At 40.2% G+C, this 19,405-nt stretch overlaps 4 protein-coding genes across 6 annotated transcripts; 3 read left to right on the top strand and 1 right to left on the bottom strand.

The window, feature by feature from the left end:
• Positions 1 to 7,628: 7,628 nt before the first annotated feature.
• LOC120951833 (chromobox protein homolog 1-like) lies at positions 7,629 to 11,602 on the bottom strand. Of its 2 annotated transcripts, none has more exons than XM_040370792.2 (5): positions 11,383 to 11,602; positions 11,122 to 11,278; positions 10,947 to 11,067; positions 10,730 to 10,867; positions 7,629 to 8,026 (listed from the first exon to the last, which is right to left on the bottom strand). In XM_040370792.2, the coding sequence occupies exons 2-5, from the start codon at positions 11,215 to 11,217 to the stop codon at positions 7,848 to 7,850; spliced, it is 534 nt and encodes a 177-aa protein (XP_040226726.1). In that variant the 5' UTR covers positions 11,218 to 11,278; positions 11,383 to 11,602; the 3' UTR covers positions 7,629 to 7,847. The 2 variants fall into 2 exon arrangements, with proteins under 2 accessions (XP_040226726.1, XP_040226727.1); XM_040370793.2 differs by having other exon boundaries at positions 11,485 to 11,600.
• A 3,629-nt stretch (positions 11,603 to 15,231) lies between these two features.
• Positions 15,232 to 16,862, top strand: LOC120950686 (iron-sulfur cluster co-chaperone protein HscB). Its single transcript, XM_040368939.2, has 3 exons — positions 15,232 to 15,614; positions 15,694 to 16,642; positions 16,687 to 16,862. Exons 1-2 carry the CDS (start codon positions 15,441 to 15,443, stop codon positions 16,192 to 16,194), a joined length of 675 nt encoding a protein of 224 aa, XP_040224873.2. The 5' UTR covers positions 15,232 to 15,440; the 3' UTR covers positions 16,195 to 16,642; positions 16,687 to 16,862.
• LOC120950687 (uncharacterized) lies at positions 16,510 to 16,862 on the top strand. The gene is made up of 2 exons (XM_040368940.2): positions 16,510 to 16,642; positions 16,712 to 16,862. The coding sequence occupies exons 1-2, from the start codon at positions 16,578 to 16,580 to the stop codon at positions 16,803 to 16,805; spliced, it is 159 nt and encodes a 52-aa protein (XP_040224874.2). The 5' UTR covers positions 16,510 to 16,577; the 3' UTR covers positions 16,806 to 16,862.
• LOC120950685 (N-acetylglucosamine-6-sulfatase-like) lies at positions 16,791 to 19,366 on the top strand. 2 transcript variants are annotated; one of them, XM_040368938.2, is made up of 7 exons: positions 16,791 to 16,989; positions 17,052 to 17,111; positions 17,183 to 17,521; positions 17,608 to 17,782; positions 17,860 to 18,060; positions 18,123 to 18,550; positions 18,630 to 19,366. In XM_040368938.2, the coding sequence occupies exons 1-7, from the start codon at positions 16,858 to 16,860 to the stop codon at positions 18,777 to 18,779; spliced, it is 1,485 nt and encodes a 494-aa protein (XP_040224872.2). In that variant the 5' UTR covers positions 16,791 to 16,857; the 3' UTR covers positions 18,780 to 19,366. The 2 variants fall into 2 exon arrangements, with proteins under 2 accessions (XP_040224872.2, XP_049461644.1); XM_049605687.1 differs by having other exon boundaries at positions 17,608 to 17,800.
• Positions 19,367 to 19,405: the final 39 nt, after the last annotated feature.

Genomic DNA, 19,405 nt, shown 5'->3' with positions numbered 1-19,405 from the left:
AAATAAAATCGCATGCGGCGATGCGGCAAAATCAAATGATTTTGATTTTGCCGCATCGCTGCATGCGGCTGATTCGCAAGTGCTGTCATTAACGTCAAATCCCATACAAAAGCTTGCGGCAAAATCGCATGCGGCGAAGTTCTGACCGCTACCTAACTCGAGTGTCGCGTACATCCGGGAAAGACTGTACATCAATTTAACATAAATTAAAATGAAGCATTCATGTTATTCTCATCAAACTCACTTTTTGTTTGTTTATAATAACAAGCGTTATGCCGAAAATACACTGACCGGAATATCGCGGCCGCGAAAAGCAACAATTTTTGAACAAACATAAAACCACAGCAATCGCTATTAAAAATAAAACTCATTGATAATTCATGCGTATAAATAAATTATAATATTATTATTAAGCTATCATTTTAACAGCAATCAAAGTTGTAACAACTTCAAGAATTACAATTGTTATTCATAAAAATAAAATATTCATAATAAATAAAAAGACAATGTTATTCATAAAAAGGGTTAATAATAAAAAATGGTTATTTATTTATTTACCCAGCTATTGATAAAGCAAGATAATGAAATACATACAAGTATTTATTAACTTCATTAACTTTACTTTAAAAAAGAGCCCTCGCACCTACAGTAATTTTTATTCAAAATGGCCGGAAACATAGATTGAATAGGTAATAATTATATTTCATACATTAAATTTATTTATAAATATTGTTGATATTTTATATTTTATACTCATAGGAAATGTTACTCCAATTGCAAGCTTTTGGGGTGTTTATGAACTTCCTTCTTTCACCGCAGGACTCCACACAGCATAACACGGAGAGCAACATAACAACTGACAGCTGCCAAACGCTTCAGAAAACGCTTGGGAAAGGAGGCAAAGCGTTTAAATACCTGTCGGTCATCGCAGTAAGTTGGTAGTTTTTCTACGAGCAATGAGCGGCCTACTAAGGATATTCAAAACTTCCATCAAAGAAGCGTTTTGTAAAGCGTTTGGAAGCTGTCAGTTGTTATGTTGCGCTCCGTGTTATGCTGTGTGGAGTCCTGCCGTCAGACTATTTTTTATAAACCATAGTGCAACAATGAAAAATATTAAAACGCGTAAAAAGAACAAAAATATAATCGAATCGAAAATTCGTTGCAATTTGAATGGTACGTGTACCTTGTTTGGTGTCGCTTCGCAAGTTGGCCCTTCCTTCTATTTCTTCTTGAATGTCAAATCGCTCTACATTATTCGACCTTCTATCTTTAAGGGACCTTGGTATACACGCACACTGTCGCACACACTAAGTAGGCAAGGGTTAGGGTGTGCTGAGCGTCGGGAGAGTGTGCACGAAGGCCGATCGAGCAGGGGCGCTCGGTGCGGCTGGCGCGCGGCCTGCGTTTTAAAGTTTGTATTTTGTGTGTATTTATTATAATGTATAATTTTTGAACGTTCGTGTTGAACCAGCATATATTTGCGAAATGAATGCGAAAGAGGATGAAGGAACCCAAATAACCAAATCGTCCTTAACCCACTGTAAAGCCACTTCAAACCCACGTGGGTTTGTGGTGGTCGATTCAGTCGTTAACCCACCAAATTTTAGAACAATCGGAGCTGCCAGTTCCGATCCGATGTATTTATCTTGCCCACCCTTAACCCACCTTTTCCAAAAATGCTTTGAGGAAAAGTTTGGTCAAGGGTTGGCTAAGGTCAATATGCTGAACAGGATTTTAACTCTTCGATTGATTACATTCATTCACTTACATCACTGCACTTCAACTTCAGCAATATTATTAGTCTATAAACTATGCACTGACCAGCGAAATGGAGAGATCATTCGCAAGTAAACAAACACACATATACACATATTAAACATGAATGTTTTACAACAAACCAACTTAAACACACACGTTTAATTGTTTCCTTTGCACAATTAAATCACATTTTAACACAGGTGAAACATGTTGAGCAAATAAATTGCCCGAGCATAATAACTGACTTTAACAAAATTGAAGTGGCTGCTTCTGTAGCCGTGTGGCTTAACCCACCAAACTGATAGTTTTTTAGCTTTGTTTGATGGAACTGGATTTTTAGTACAAGAAATTGGTGGCGTTTTCAGTATCTTGGTTATATGGGAAGAACTAAAGTTACGCCATCAATACCTTAGTTGAAATCAAGTAGCCATTGGTCACAGCAAGCGTGGTTACACTGAATTTCGAATCAATGTAGTCTAGTTGACTCTTAGAACGGTTTACATCATCTTTCAATCACTCCCACAAAGCCATGTTGGAAAATACGGGAATGCTTGAGCTTGCAGTCTTAGTCTGAACTAGATTTAAAATTTTTTTAACTTTAAATCGGATTACTCACAAGTTGACTTCACCGCGTGAAGTTAACTATACATTCTAATTGCTCTTTCACTATCGGCTTTCACTGGTATATATTTACTTACTTGCTTACTTACCCGGCGCTACAACTGCTTTGCGATTTTGGCCTGCCTCAGGCCCAAGCGCTTCAAAACGCTCGAAAGTAATAAGGAAAACAGAATATGAAGTAGCCTTCTACTTCCCGTTCTAGTTTGGTTGCTTAAAATCAGAAAAATGTAGAACATGTGAGTTCCAGGAAAGAGAAAAAAATGAGTTCTCGAGTGTACACACTCACACGCGACGACTCACGCTTACGTTCTCTGTTCTACGCCTCCCCCCCCCCCCCCTCACTCACCCGACGTATCTATTTTTAGAACATCACTCACTTCCATCGACGGTGGTCGATGTGACGACGCGATGTGTGTCGTCGCGTGTGTGTTGTCGATTTGGTCAGAAAAACTTTTTCTTTCACACCAAATCTCTGACTTGGACCGTCGGCGTTCCGATTGGACCATCGCGACTTTGATCAGTGTGCGCGGTTTAAACGACCTTTTGTATTGTGTTGTACGTAGCGTGCGTGCCAAAATTTTCAGAGTGCGCGGAGAGTGAATGTGGTTTTTTGGGGGTGGGGGAATGATAGAGACAAATTTCGCTGCACATTAACACATACATTCTCACTGCACGGGTTGAACTGCGAATACTCAGTTCTGCGATAATATACTCGAGCGCTCGCGCATGAGTGCAAGCAAGCGCGGTATAGAGGATAGAGGGAGAAAAACGATTATTTTGCTCCAAGCTTTCTACTTTTGTCCCGTTGGGGGAGTGTCCGAAACCGCTCATGGTCTCGCGCCTTCGTCTGCCAGTCCGTTATCCCGGCCTTAATCCCGGACGCCTCCACGCCATCTTGCCACCTCAGTTAGGGCCTACCACGCCTCCTCTGTCCTTGAGGACGGCCTAACTTTTTACGGGCCTGGGTCCGTTTCCATGCCTACAACATGGCCAGCCCACCGGAGCCTGGCGAGCTTGATACGCTTGATACGCACGACAGAGGGGTCGCCGTACATCTCATCGTACATCGTACATAGCTCGTCATTATAGCGGCTCCTCCATTGTCCTTCTGCACATACGGGGCCAAGTATCCTTCTGAGCGGTATCCTCTCGAACGCGGCTTAGACGGTTTCGTCAGATTTGGACAGTGTTCATGTCTCAGAGGCGTATGTGAGTACCGGAACTATATAGGTACTATATAGTGCCAGCTTCGTCCGTCACGACAGGTTCTTTGAGGTGAACTGATTTTTCAGGTTGTAGAATGAGCGGTTGGCAGCCAGCATACTTGCGCGCAACTCTGCTTCCATGCTATTGTCGTTGCTGATTTTTGACCCAAGATAGGTGATTTCTGGGACGACTTCAAAAGTGCGTTCACCTATCTGTACGTCACGCCTACGTAGGTTCTGATTATTTATTGGAAGGCCCGCTGATGTTGCCACCATCAGTTTGGTCTTTGCCTCGTTTATCTGCAATCCAAGGTTCTCTGCCGCCTGCTCGATTCCTTGGTAGGCTTCTGCTACATAGGAGAGCCGCAGACCAATGTTGTCTATATCATCAGCGTATGCCAGGATCTGGGTTGACTTATAGAAGATGGTTCCCGTAGTCTCCACCCTTGAGTCGTGGATAGCCCTCTCTAGCGCCAAGTCAAATAGGAGACAGGCAAGCCCGTCCTCCTGGCACAGACCCTGATGGTAGCAAAAGGTCCTGATAGTTTTCCATCCACCCTCACCTGGCAAATGACGTTGGTCATAGTCATTCTAACTAGCCTTATCGGTTTGGCCGGGATTCCAAAAGAGCTCATAGCGTCGTACAGTTTTACCCTGGCTATGCTGTCATATGCAGCTTTAAAGTCAATGAAGAGATGGTATGTTTCGTTTCTGTATTCAACCATCTTCTCCAAGATCTGCCGCATGGTGAAGATCCGATCAGTGGTAAATTTTCCGTTTCGGAATCCTTTTTGATAGTTTCCGACTATCTCTTCGACGTGCGGGACAAGGCGATGCAGTCCAACCTATCTCCCTTACTGTATATGGGGTAGATGATGCCGAGATTCCAATCACAAGGCATCGATTCGCTCTCCCACACCTCAGTAACAATTTGATGAATCTCGTTTTCTAGTCGTGCACCTCCATTCTTGACCAGTTCAGCTGCAATTGCGTCAGTTCCGGATGTTATTTGTTATTTTTGTTATTTTGATATTTTGTTATTTTGTTATGTTATTTTTCAGCCGACGGATAGCCTTTCGTGTTTCTTCTATGCTAGGTGGCAGTAGCATGACACTATCTGCTAGTGGCGCTTCTAGCTGTTCGTTAAGCGGGTCGTTGAGTAATTCATCAAAGTATTGAGCCCACCGCGAGATTACATCTGGCTGGTTAACTAACCAGACCACCATCTTTGTTGCGACAGCAGGTTACCTTAGGTTACCACGTTGTTTCGGTGACCTGCTATCGGTTGGTAAAACTTTCGTGTCGGCCCGTACGCCTCTCTGGTTTGCTCGAGTTCCCGCATGTTTTGCTCTTCCAATGTTCTTCTATGCCGTTGCTGCATTGCTCGGTATGCAGTATTCTTACGTTCGGTCACTTGTCTGCATTCATCGTCGAACTAGGCAGATTTGGAGTCCGTGTTGAGCCGAGGCTGCGTGTTTTCTCCGCCCCCATTGGTATGGGGGCGGGCAATTCTACAACGTACACTGGTGGACATAAAAATAGGAACTTTTTTCTGTGACCGAAAGACATAGTTCTTGTCAGAAATATTTGGTAGCCCTGAAAAGGACTGTTTAAGTGGTTGTTGGGAGGTGGTGTTGCGGTGTTCCACAGAGCGAAAACACATTCTAACGGTCAATGTGTTGACCGTTATTCGCTATCACTTCCTGACAGCGTTTGGCCATATCGCCGATGAGGTTACGGCATTCGCTTCTGGGTATGCGTTTCCACATAACCTCGCAGCGTGTCCATAGATCATCGGCTGAACGTGCAGGCTGGTTCTTAAGCTGATGCTTGAGAGTTGACCACAGATTTTCAATCGGGTTTAGGCCAGGACTCAACGCAGGCCACGGTAGAACTTGCACATCCTGGTTTGCCAAAAAACATTTAACTGTTCGCGATGTGTGCTTAGAGTCGTTATCATGCTGAAAGATGTAATGCTCTTCGTCTCCGAATTTTGTTCGGGCGTATGGCAACATCTTACGACTAAGTATTTTTCTATACCCTTCCGAGTTCAGTGTCCTGTTGATACGGAACAAAGGACCCGGGCCGTGCCAGGAAAAGCAACCCCACACCATTACGTGGCCGCCTCCGTGACTTAGGGTTTTTATCGTATTTTTCGGATGATACGCCTGATTAGGAAGGCGCCAGACGTATTTAATGCCGTCCGAACCATCCAGATTGATTCTGGACTCATCCGAAAAAATGATTTTGCTCCACCAAGAGATGGATGCAGCTAAATGTTCTTCGGCAAACCGAATGCGCGCTTCTACGTGGGGCGGCAGCAGCTTACGAACCTTCCGCGGTCTCCGGTCACAGAACCCAGCGGCGTAAAAAACGGCGAGACACCGTTTTCGCCGAAACTTGCAAACCAAGCTCCTGCTTGATACGAGCGCAAGTTTTGAAAGGATCCGCCCTGATCATCTCAACAATCTGCGTGTCAACGTCGTTGTTTTTCGCGGACGACCTGTCGATTTACCCGTAGCCTCGCTACGAATGGCGTTGTCCACAAACGTCCGCGAACGGCCGAACGCCTTGCAGATTGTCTTGATCGGCACGTTCTCACGATATAGCCCCTGAATGTGTTTTCACTCCTCTGGTGTGCAGTGCTTTCCGCGACCCATGATGATTTTGTGGAATTTTTAAATAGCAACCTTACACCTTGACCACTGATGGAAGAATGAAGCGCAACACGGTTTGGCTCTCCTTTTATATTGCCACAAAACGCTGCCGGCACTCAAAACTCAGATAAGTAGCGCACCAAAAATGAGAGTATAAAAGGCAAAAATCTTCTATTGCAAATTCAGTACGCCTCGAACTGTTGGCGATGACACACCTAGTGCACGCAAAAAAAACACACAAATTTTTTTTCCTATTTTTTTGTCCAGCTGTGTATCACTAAGCCAACCAAGTAGTGATCGGAATCGATATTGGCTCCTCGATATGTTCTGACATTTAACAGACTTGACTATCGTCGTCGGCTTACTAACACGAGGTCGATCTGGTTGAGGGTTTCTCCATCCGGGTAGGCCCATGTAACCTTGGGGATTTTCTTGCGAGCAAATTTGGTACTTCCAACAACCAAATTGTTCCCTGCGGCTAACAGGACCAATCTACCATCATCGTTACTGTGCTCATGCAGACTGTGACAGCCAGTGTATTGGCGGTACATTGGCTCCCTAAAGACCTTTGCATTGAAGTCCCCCAGTATGATTATGAGGTCATGCCTGGGGCACGCATCTATATTTCTAGCGACCTAGAAAGGCCTATATTTCTAGGCGAAACCCGTTCCGAGCACGCGGTGGCGGTCGTGGCAGCTGTAGTAGATGTCGTAGCAATGCTTACCACGCCTGTTGTGCATACCGTTCCCTAGCCACCGATTCTCTTGTAGAGCTACGAGGTCCATACTCAGTGTGACTAGGGCATCATCAAGTTTTTTCAAGGCTCCGGCTTCGCTTAGAGTGCGTACGTTCCATGAGCCCATTTTAAAGTAGCCCTGGGGCATTGCGTAGGGTCGATTCCTTTGGCTTTCCGTAGTCTGGTATTACATGGGACTAGGTGACTGGCCCCGCGCCCACGTGACTGTTTTGTTTAGCCTCGGGCGGAATAGAAAATTATTTCGGGCCAAATGAAGTAGCACGTCAGAATAAAAAAAACGTCTCAAGTGAGATGAATTATGCAGCTCACATCGCAAAGTGACTTGGAAACCCTGTACTTTTGTAATAAAGACAGCATTTCGGCTGCTGATCGACAATAAGACAAATGAAGCCAAAATTGTCGCGGAACACTTTTTGGCAAAACACAGACAAGAAAGTTACTCGTTTTATTTTTATTTTACAATTAGAAATATATATATATATATATATATATATATATATATATATATATATATATATATATATATATATATATATATATATATATATATATATATATATATATATATATTTCCTCAATCATTTTACACAATGCTCTTGGTTTTGAAATTGTTGTCGCGTGATGTTATGATGGATGACCGCTGACGATGTTTTGAAGTCTGTCTGAAGCCGATTAAGCTTTTCTACCGGTTTATAGTTTCATAGTAATTGCTTAAAATATTCTTGCAGGCTGATTGCCTGATAGGGTGGACATATTTTCACTTCGGCGATTGAGTATTACTGAAGAAACAGTAAACATAGCAGAAAACATAATGCTGTGACGCTCACAAAATACAAACAATATTTCCTTCTAGTCGTCCCGCGTATCATTTTTTGCTTCTGCGGATTGCCATGTTAGCCTAGATTCATAAAATTTAATAACAATTTGGGGACATTTTACGTTGGCTTGCTCAGCGGGTACTAAGTCAGCATTGGCAGCATTTTTCCATTTCATCAAAAACATCAATTTTCCATGTTCATCAGTTGCACCTAAAATAAAAGTATAGAGAAGTGAATAAAAGAAGACAACAATCGTGTGAATTAATTTGCAGATAAAATTAAGGGGCCACGGAAGTTTACTACATACAATTTTATTGGTACAGAACGCCGCACCAAGAAAGTTATTTTCTTCACGAATGCTTTTCTAAATCTTCGAATCGAGCTTGTAGCTTGTAGGGCCAAAACATAACATTACGAAGTAAGTTAATTTGACTGAAGGCTAAATACACCCTTTTCGAGCCCAAATAAACAATGTTAAGGTGCTATTGAACATTGTTCAACTATAAGTAAACATTTAACGTCCAACTGAAATACTGCTGATTTTCAGAACTTCGTTCAATCGTAACTAAACAAGTGATACCCCTAAATTTATCCGTTTTCTTTATGAAGATTAGACTTTTGTTAGTAACTTCATTTGCAAAAATAGTCAATAATTTATCCCGATACCATCAGGACTAATAACTGACTTTTAAATTAGTACAACATAAAATGAATGATAAAATGAAGTTAAACAAACGACTTCTTCTTCTATTTGGCGTAACGTCCTACGCGGACATGCCGGCCTGCATAGGCTTTCGAGACTTAATTCATTACCACGTAGCCGGATAGTCAATCTCTACTACGGGGGGACGGTCCATTTTGGGCTTGGACGGGCGTGTTATTGAGTCGTTCGAGTTGACGACTGTATCACGGGACCGCCGTGATAAAAAAAAACTAATTGCAACGAAATAATCATCGAAGAAACGATCCCGGATAGTATAAACGTACGTTAATATTAGGGAAAGCAAATGTTTAGTTGCGATTGAACAATGTTCAGAAATCACTATGTCAAATGTTTACTCATAGGTGAACAATGTTCAAAAGCAGCTTAACATTTTTTATTTGGGCTCGAAAACGGTGTAAGATTTTTTGGCGAAAATATCAGATCCCGTAATGTAATAATAAGGTCGCAAAGTATCATGTTACATATATCTTCAAAATCTAAAAAAACCTAGAACTTAAAACGGAAAGGGCCCCAAAGATAGTAAGCTATCTTGGTGAATGTGAAGAAGCATATTTAGACACAACGATAAGTAGATTTTTTTATTAAGACTATTAACAACTAGCCCGGTAAATGATTATGTTGGTAAAACGATTGAACTAGGCATAGTTTCTCTTAAATAATTTAGCAAGCGTAAAGGCCGGGCTACATTGATCGTAATCCGTAGCGTAATTTCGATTTTCACCAGCGCATCTGGCGGCGGCTGACTGAAGCATTTTGCCAAGCAATTTGGAGCCGCTTCAGAAAATACGTTATTTTTTCATGTTTTTAACCTAATTTGGACAAGAATAGTTTTGTGAAAGGTAGATAAATATGTTGTGCAAGTATTTCAGCAGTTTTCGCATAAAAAACGATGAAAAAACTAATTAATTTTGAGATTCAACACGAACGACCAAAAAAAGCTTCCACCAGCCGCTGCCAGATGCGCTAGTGAAAATCGAAATTACACTTGCGAGTACGATCAATGTAGCCCGGCCTTAAGAGAAGATGCTAACGGGGTAGAAAAAAATAACGCTTTCATGCCTCTTTGATATGATATTTAAAAAAAAACCAGCATGTACACGTCATGCCTATCCCTGAAAGTTGATACTCCACTCCCTTCAGCTGCTTCTTTACCCAGTTATCATCGTTTAATGAACTTCTTCTTCTTCTTCTTCTTTGGCACACAACCGCTGTCGGTCAAGGCCTGCCTGTACTCACTAGTGAAGTGAGCTTAGCTTTCAGTGACTTATTGTTACCATAGCAGGATAGTCAGTCCTACGTATGGGGGCACGGTCTATTGGGGGATTGAACCCATGACAGGCATGTTGTTACGTCGTGCGAGTTGACGACTGTACTATCAGACTGGCTCAAATGGTTTGTAGAACAAAAAATGATGGAAAATACTGGTGAAAACCAGACGTTAGAGTAAAACATTTGCCTATAACATGTTGATCTTTTGGAATTTTCATTTTGGTTGCCAAATCAACCAGATACTAGGGTAACTGTTCCAGTATTTGGCAGGCTAGTGCAACAGTTTCACAAAAAAAAACAATTTTTTATTACTTTCTATGAAAATGAAGTTATTTTGGTTGAACGTGAAAACGTTGACGATACCGGGATCTGCGGATTTGTATCGCAAGACTGCGGCACACTTTGTAGGGTACATTATCGCTTCCCAGGGACATATGGTCTTACAGCAGTGATTTTTTAATTTAAATTTTGTGCGCCCACTGTTTAGGTTTTGGGTATCGTCCCGGCATCGTCAACGTGTTCACGTATCGTACACGCATTCTTGCGATTGACTCCCGCCGATTCATGAATGTGTCCCGCGGTCTTGAGTTCTGTCGGAAAACCATCTAAAAACATGAAAAGGTATGCAAACTCGTACGATTTACGATCTACCGTCCCCGTGCCCCCGTAGCAAGGATTGACTATTTGGTTGAAAGAAACTATTAACTGCATAGGCCGGGCATAGGTCGCTATGCCAAAAAGAAGAATGTACAACACATTTCAATTCTCTCAGCCAATATGATAGGCATTGCATTGATGAATTGGTGCATTTATTATGATAGATAGTCATAAGAAAGAGTGCTAGATAATATGCATCAAAAGAAACTTAAATTTCGCGTATGATTTCTGAGATTTGTCAAGAAAAAATATTAAAAACTTACCAATAATCTCTTCTGGGATCAATCCGCGGTCAAAGCCTACTTTCTTATCGCTCGTAGCTTTTCGTTTAGCTGGGACAGCTTTAGGTTCTTCAGATGAATCCTTGAGCTTACTTTTCCTTCCAGAACTTTCTTCTTTGGCTGTTGATACATGAAAAGAGGATAGCTGAATGGTTTTAACGATGCAATGTATAATACTTCTTAACATTCAGTGGCTTGCCTTCCTTTTTTTTTCGTGATTCTTTAAAGGCCTGTATCAGATCATCGCAGTCAAGATTTTCCTCCGGTTCCCAGGTGTTTTCTTCTGACGAATAACCTTTCCATTTCAGAAAATATTCAACCTGTTAAAGAATTCAGTATCAATATATGATATGACTTTTCACTGTAGTACGTACTTTGCCGTTGACCACTCTGCTGTCCAAAATTTTCTCGACGGAAAATTCATTTACTTCTTCAACCGGCTCCTCCGGTTTCAGCTTTTTGTTACTCATTCTAGTTCCAAATTTAGGGATACGGCCACTGCACACTGAACACAATAATAATTATCGAACCCTGTACGTATAGTTTAGTGTAAAAGGAAAGAGCTTGTTAATAATTATTATAGAAAGCTAGTTTAATGCACGGTTAGCTGCAAAGCAAAGCGTGCGGTGAATGACCTGTAGTTTATCTATAGTTGTCTAAAGAACGTAATTGTGAGGAGCACCCAGGGATGTGCACAACATACAATATGATATAAGGTTTATTAGTAAATTTATTGCCTTTGGAAGAGGTTTAATGAAATCTAACAACAATGCTGAAAAATGAGGATGAGCATAAATGCAGCTCAACTTTGCGCCCAAACAAACTTGTGACATATGTCATTAATAGACGCGGCCTTATGCAAGGTAAAATATAGAAAAGGTATCTTCTCAGCATTTGGCAGGTTGCCATTTCAAGATTCAATTTGACAACAGTCGTCCAAGGTGGATTAAAAATATCAGGTGGTGGAATCTCAAGGTGGATTATAAATATCAGGTGGTGCATAGGGGCCTTTGGGGGGTCGCCCAAGGAGGATTAAAAATACCAGGTGGTGGATTAGGGGGGTCGCCATAGTTGAGGAACTTTACGTCATTTTAGAACCGTTAACCATTGGTTTCCGCACGCAAAGCTTAGCAAATAGAACAGATTTCTTTGTTATTACAGGGTGTTCTAGATAAAGTTGACAGTTTCTGAGGGAATAGGAAAGGAATTTTTATCAAATTTATGTTAAATATTTAAAAAATATTTTTCTACAAAGTTTAGTTTACCATGTTTGCCGCATTTTTTATTCGAAGTGCCCTCCCTGCGCGTCGATGGCCGCCTGCACCCGCTTCCGGAACCGCGCGCAAGCCCGGACAACCATGTCTCTGGAGATGGCCGCAAACACGGCCTTTATTCTGGCCACCAGCTCCGCTTTGGTATTGCAGGACGCCCTGTTGGTGTCCCGCTCAACTGTGCCCCACACAAAGTAATCCATAGGATTAAGGTCAGGGGAGCTGGGTGGCCAAACGTCGGTGCTGGTGTATCGGTCGAAATTGGCAGTGAGCCATTGGCATGTTTTAACGGCCGTATGGCATGGTGCTGAATCCTGCTGCCAAACGTACGGCCGCCCATTGGCCACCGTATTGTTTTTACGGTGTTCAGCGAACTCATCGCCGCCTTCCGAATTTCGGCATTCGTATGGCCGGCACGAACCATCATAACACACGTTACGCGCTTGTACAATTCGGGCGGGTTCCACATATATACGGAGCAAGACATTTTTTACACTTGTTCGCACAACTTTTAGCAATTGAATGACATATCAATCATTTCGATACGCCAACTCAACCCTGAGTTATAAACCCAAAGGCAAGGTGTCAAATTTAGCCCACACACCCTGTATGTGCATTTTTGTGTGTCTAGTGATTTTATCGAAAAAATGAGATATATTAACAAAAGATTTGATGATTTGTTTATGCATGAAATTTAAGATCATGTGAGTATCCCAAGTGCCACACATCCACTAAACGACCACTAAACGGCTTCTAAACGACTCAAGTTCGCTACCTAAACGGAATATAGAAAGACTTCGTTTAGCAGACGGCAAACGACTCGTGCATTCTAAAAATAGCAAAAAAGCTGATGGCGCTATCTGTTGGTAGGATACCCCAACCAGTTGAGCTTTATCGCTTGGAGGAGAGCTTTCTCATTTCCTCTGTACTGTTGTATGGTTCCGCATTGAAGTTATGCATCGCTAGAACTAGAACGGCGATACGCTTGTTTAAATACTAAACTCCAACGGAAACCACCAGTACTGAAGCAAGTGAGATTTGAGTAATGGTCGTTGGTGTTGATACCCACGTATCTGACCACACGACCATTCATAAAGATTTTTGCTCGGAAAGTCAGAAGGCTATATAGGTCATGATAAGATGAAACTTGTCGAAACACATTGCAAGAAAAGGATAGCAATATAATGATGAGTTGTAATACGCCATCTATTGATCAAACCAACGAAGCAGTGGAGCTTTCATTTTTTTTCTATGGATATTCAATTTTCCAGTCGTTTAAGCTTAATCTGTGGCGCTTGGGATCTCACACAAATTGTCCATACGGCTCGTAAAGAATGAGGAATCAATGTGAAAATTGAAAAAAATAATGATATCTTAATTTTTATCATCAAAATAACACATTTTAATCCATGTTCTTATGTTATATAAGAACTCGTAAAGTCCAAAATATATTTTTAAATAATATTTAATCGAAAAAATGGGGTAGATATATTATATGAACAAAATTAATCCTTTTGAATAGTTTTTGAATGAATAGTTTGAATCCTTGGGACCTTACGTCAAGTGACGAATTGTCAAAATGCACTAGAGTCCACCACCTGATATTTTTAAATCCACCTAGGGGGTCGCCATAGTTGAGGGACTTTGCGTCACTTTAAAACCGTCAACCAATGATTTCCGCACACAAAGCATAGCAAATAGAAAATATTTCTTTGTTACTACGTGCATTTTTGTGTGTCTATGGATGTTATTGAAAGAGTGAGATACAGTGGAGCGCCGTTTATTCGGGCTTCTCGGGACTTCCCAAATAACCATGATACCGAAAACGCCACCAATTTCCTGTACTAAAAATCCAGTTGCATGAAACAAAGCTAAAGCACTGTCAGTTTGGTGGGTTAAACCATATGGCCGCAGAAGCGGCCACTTCAGTGTTGTGAAAGTAAGTTTTTATACACGGGTAATTCATTTGCTAAACATTTTCCATCCCAAAATATGTTTAATTGTGCAAAGGAAGCAATGAAACGTTGTTTAAGTTTGTTTATTGTAAAACATATTTGTGTGTGTTTGTTTACATGCAAATGGACTCATCCATTTCGCTGGTCAGTGCACAGTTTTTAGATTTAAAATGTTGACGAAGTTATGCTGTGATGTAAGTGAATGAGTTAAAGCAATCGATGTGTTAAAATCCTGTTAAGCATATTTACCCTAGCCCGCTCTTGATCCACATTTTCCTCGTCAACATGCTTGGAAAAGGTGGGCCAAGCGCGTGCTAGGTCAATACATATGATCGGAACTGACAGCTCCGATTGTTCTAAAATTTGGTGGGTTAACGACTGAATCGACCACCACAAACCCACGTGGGTTTGAAGTGGCTTTACAGTGGGTTAAGACCGATTTGGTTATATGGGTTAGCTTCGCCCGGATAAGCGAATAACACGGATAATGAGTCAAATGATATATTTTATCACCAATTCCTGGTTATTTTTTTTTGAAATTTTTCTTATTTTTTGATAAAAACAACCCAGTTTTTATTAACTTCATGTTTTTCGAAAGAGAATTTTTAAACTTTGCTATGAATTATAGTGTTTTTTGTTATGACAATGTGCTCCTATAACCGCTATTTCAAATATCCTCCTCATAACCCAATGTCACTTTTGTATTGAACTGTCATTTCTCAACAGCACGGATAAACGGAAAGCCGGATAAAAGATACCCGGATAAACGGCACTCCACTGTATATTAACAAAAGATTTGATGATTTGTTTAGGCATGAAGTGTAAAATCATGTGAGTAAGAATTCTTATCGCACATAAATCATACATGCGGCTCGTAAATAAGGAGGAATAAATGTTAAAATTGAAAAACTAAATGACTTCTTAGTTTTTATCCTCAAAAATCTTGAAAACACAAAGAATTATAGAATAAATTCACGGAATAACATGAAATAAATCTTAAATCTACACTTAAATCTATGTTTTAATGTTTAATATGAACTCTCAAAGCCTAAAATATATTTTAAAAGAATATTTAATAGAAAAAATAGGGCAGATAAATTATATGAACAAATTAAATAAATCTTAACAAAGTTTGAATCTTGGGGACCTTACGTCAAGGGACGAATTGTCAAAATGCTCTAGATTCCACCACCTGATATTTTTAATCCACCTTGGTAATGTTATATATCAAGTCTGATTTCTTGCTTGATTGCTGCCAGAGCGCTGCCCTAACCGATGTTTGTATTAGTGTAGGGAAATGTCATGACTGGACTTCGAACTAATTTGTGAATACAGATTTGTTTATTTACGTTGTGTGAACGTACATCTGAGCAGAATAGTTTTACTTTTGTATGATTCAAAATTACTCCAAGGACAGCTTCTACATTCTCATATTTAAGCTGTGCTTCAGTACTTTAGGAAGCTACGATGTTGCGGACTCATTTAAAACGTGGAACGGAAAAATGGTTGCACTTGACAAACCTTCGTTGCAGATCCCAGTCTGCTGCCGGAAAACAATGCTGGAAATGTAGCAGTTCAGATATTAACAATACGTTTTTTTGTGCTTCGTGCGGTGTGTTACGCGAGTCGGCTGAAAAAGAAGTAACTAACTTTTTAAAGACAATCCTGATGAACCAAATAGTGTGGATTTATTATTAATCTGATTTATGCACAATTTTAGGACTACTTCGAACTATTGAAACTGAAGAAAGATTTCAACATAGACACTTTGAAACTCGTACAGAACTATCGCCATATCCAAAGTATGATACATCCAGACAAGTTTGCTCAGAAATCAGAGCATGAAAAGGCAATCGCATTAGAATGGAGCTCTTTAGTTAACAAAGCGTACAAAACACTTTCCAAGTCCATTGAGAGGGGCAAATATTTACTAACGCTTAATGGAGTAACTATATCTGAAGACAATACATCACTTGATAAAGAATTTCTCTTAGCAATGATGGATTTAAATGAATCAGTGGAGGATGCAGAAACTGCCGATGAACTAAAAAATATAGCTTCAAATGTATCTGTAAATATTGAACATCTGAATTTAAAGCTAGTCCAACACTTTAAAGCCAATGATTTGGATGGCGCTAAGGAAGCTATCATACGTTTAAAATATATGAACAACATTGAAAGGACCGTAAAAGAAAAGCTTTTACATCTTAATCTAAAGTAGTAAACATCTACTATAATATGCAACGTGTAACTACGATACACGTCATGCTCAATTGTGTGTTGGATGGAATAAACCACTTTAATATTTGTTGCAATTTATGGGTTTTCTGTTGCTCTGAAAAATTTGTAATATTCTGTTATGTAAATTCTGCGGCGCTATTTCATTCGCTTATAGAATAGTCCATGCAGCAAAAATGACGTTCAATTGGAATTACCCATGCAGCAATATTTTGATGCTTTTTGACAGCTTCAGTTATTCCAGTGGGGAAAACATCGAAAATAATCGCAGCAATCACCACGCGCTTACAGGAAATTTACAGAGAAAACGTATCTAATTATTCTGTAAGTTTACGAAAGCAAAAGAACCGTGTGAGGAATACAAAAATGGTGCAGACATCTTCAGGATTCGTTGGATTCTTCAAAAACATATATAACGATGAATACAAATGGTAAGCATTTATGCAAGTGTGCATTTGACACTCTTTAACATTAGTCTATTATCATTTTTTACTTCACAGGGCTCTGGTTAAAAGTGCATCACTGTTCATCGTGGGTGTGCGGTTTGCACAGGAATGTGTTGGTTTGGAATTGATGCCATCGGTGGCTCATTGAATAGTGTCAACCCCCTAATTAATGTAACAAACGAATAAATCCGCGTTTTAAAATGTATACATTCGCGTACTGTTCATTGGTTGTTGTCTGTTTTGGTTCGATAAGTGCCGATGTAAATAGCGATTCAGGATACAACTTCTTAGTTATAGTTACTGATGACCAAGACATCATGCTGAATGGCATGGTAGGTATCTTCGGTTACAATCTAAAGGATGAATAAAAGCAATGTGAGCGTTTAATTTTCAGACCCCAATGGCCAAAACTCTTGAACACATCGCAAATGAAGGAATGACCTTTGTCAATGCAGTAAGCAACAGCCTTTTCCTTACTGTGGTGTGGGTATGAGATGCACTGTACTTTCTATGCGTTTATTGCAGTTTACAACATCTCCGATTTGTTGCCCGTCACGAAGTTCAATTCTGACGGGAAAATATGCTCACAACCACCAAACAAAGAACAACTCTCGTTCCGGCGGCTGTTATGGACGTGTTTGGCGTGAAACGATTGAACCGGCGACTCTCCCCGTTTGGTTATCTCATGCTGGATATGACACATTTTTCGCTGGGAAGTATTTAAACGAGTATTTTTCAGCAAGTATTCCACCGGGATGGTCTCAGTGGTTTGGTTTACATGGGAATTCGCGATACTACAACTTTACCGTCACTGAAAATGGTAAAGTGGCCACTTATACCAATGAATATTTTACTGATTACTTGGTAAGGGGTATTATAGGAGTGTTAATACGTACACTCATCTCGGTAATGATACTAATTTTCTCTAAACTAATACATTTTAATTGTAGGATACTAAAACGGTAAACTTCCTGAAGAACTTAAGAGCAGATCGGCATTTTTTTGCGATGGTAACACCTCCTGCTCCACATGCCCCATTCACACCTGCAGACAGGCACAAAGATCTTTTCCCCAATGTCAAAGCAATACAAACGCCGAATTTCAACATATCTTCCAGTCCATTACGTAATGTCGATGGTTCAGGTACTCGAAAGTTCGTATTAAAAATTCTCATTCGTTTATTTTACCCTCTCTTGAATTAGAAAAACATTGGCTATTAACTATGGAACCTTCCACATTGCCATTAAAGTTCCTGGATGAGATGGACACGATTCACCGTAAGAGATGGCAAACACTGATGGCAGTTGATAATATGGTGGAGAACATTGTGAACATTTTACGTGAAAAGAAATTATTGGAAAAAACATTTATATTTTACACCTCCGACAATGGTTTTCATTTAGGTATAGTTTTTCTTGTGATCGATTGCGAATGAATTTTAGTATTATAAATATTAATATTGCAGGGCAATTCTCCCAAGCCTATGATAAACGGCAACCCTATGAGACGGATATTAGGGTACCTTTATTCGTAAGAGGACCTACAATCAAACCGAAAGCAGTCCAAGAGTCAGCCGTTGCATTGCTAGACATCGTGCCCACGATCCTGCAGCTTGCCAATCTAGAACTGCCTTCCTTCTTAGATGGCCAACCATTGCCACTGCACAGTGATGCAGATGTGTTAATTGAAAGACAACTACTGGTAGAATACTGGGGAGAAGGATCCTTGGAAACGTATAACCCCGAATGCCCATGGGCAGCGCAAGACAGACTACAGTTGTGTACTGTTGATGCTGCGTGCCATTGCCAAGACGCCTGGAATAATACTTACAATTGCGTTCGTCATCTGGCTACTGATTTGAATTTCATTTACTGCGAATTCAAGGATAATCAGGTAATATTGCATAACGCGTATCTTTTCCATTGATGTGAATATTAACACAATTGAACATCATTTAATTTTGTTCTTTCAGAATTTCGTTGAAGCTTATGATATTGCCAATGACCTGTATCAAATGAAGAACATCGGCTTCGAAATACTTCCCTCAATTAGAGCAAAGTACAGCCTAGCAATACAGAATCTCACTGCCTGTGTGGGTCATACATGTCATATTATTTACTGATTTACTCTCCTGCAATCGAATGTTGCCTAGGAACTATTATTAAATATTGCAGTCAACTGACCGCGACCATAAATAGTCGGCACATATCAGCGCATAAATGTTTTCTTTTTCTTAAAATCTCCAAATAGCCTCGGTTGGTTAGTTTGGACAATCAAAACAATATACAGTGGAGTGCCGTTTACCCGGGTACCTTTTATCCGGCTTTCCGTTTATCCGTGCTGTTGAGAAATGACAGTTCAATACAAAAGTGACATTGCGTTATGAGGAGGATATTTTAAAAAGCGGTTATAGGAGCACATTGGCATAACAAAAAATACTATAATTCATTGAAAATTTTACATATTCTCATTGGAAAAACATGATGTTAATAAAAACTGGGTTATTTTATCAAAAACTAAGAAAATTTTCCAAAACCTAATCAAGAATTGGTGATAAAACATATCATTTGACTCATTATCCGTGTTTTTCGCTTATCCGGGCGAGGTTAAGTCCCGAGAAGCCCGGATAAACGGCGCTCCACTGTATAGCAATTAAATGTGATGTGTATGGCAAACAAAAATAAACCTAAAATAATCAATTTTGTGCAATCAATTTGCATTTTTTTGTCAACAGTTTTAAATCAATTA

This window comes from Anopheles coluzzii, chromosome 2, assembly GCF_943734685.1.
Source record: "Anopheles coluzzii chromosome 2, AcolN3, whole genome shotgun sequence".
NCBI classification, from domain to species: Eukaryota; Metazoa; Arthropoda; class Insecta; order Diptera; family Culicidae; genus Anopheles; species Anopheles coluzzii.
The sequence above is the reverse complement of the archived record's forward strand: the minus strand, read 5'-3'. Positions and strand labels throughout refer to the sequence as shown.

Excerpts from the sequence above, each read along its gene's own strand:
- LOC120951833 (XM_040370792.2), bottom strand. The coding sequence starts at position 11,217 with ATGAGTAACAAAAAGCTGAAACCGGAGGAGCCGGTTGAAGAAGTAAAT. Across the intron at positions 11,068-11,121 it reads GCAGAGTGGTCAACGGCAAA|GTTGAATATTTTCTGAAATG; the intron begins GTACGTACTACA and ends ATTCTTTAACAG. Across the intron at positions 10,868-10,946 it reads ATCACGAAAAAAAAAGGAAG|CCAAAGAAGAAAGTTCTGGA; the intron begins GCAAGCCACTGA and ends ATGTATCAACAG.
- LOC120950686 (XM_040368939.2), top strand. The coding sequence starts at position 15,441 with ATGTTGCGGACTCATTTAAAACGTGGAACGGAAAAATGGTTGCACTTG. Across the intron at positions 15,615-15,693 it reads GCGAGTCGGCTGAAAAAGAA|GACTACTTCGAACTATTGAA; the intron begins GTAACTAACTTT and ends GCACAATTTTAG.
- LOC120950687 (XM_040368940.2), top strand. The coding sequence starts at position 16,578 with ATGGTGCAGACATCTTCAGGATTCGTTGGATTCTTCAAAAACATATAT. Across the intron at positions 16,643-16,711 it reads TATAACGATGAATACAAATG|GGCTCTGGTTAAAAGTGCAT; the intron begins GTAAGCATTTAT and ends TTTACTTCACAG.
- LOC120950685 (XM_049605687.1), top strand. The coding sequence starts at position 16,858 with ATGTATACATTCGCGTACTGTTCATTGGTTGTTGTCTGTTTTGGTTCG. Across the intron at positions 17,801-17,859 it reads ACGTAATGTCGATGGTTCAG|AAAAACATTGGCTATTAACT; the intron begins GTACTCGAAAGT and ends CTCTTGAATTAG. Across the intron at positions 18,061-18,122 it reads CGACAATGGTTTTCATTTAG|GGCAATTCTCCCAAGCCTAT; the intron begins GTATAGTTTTTC and ends TTAATATTGCAG.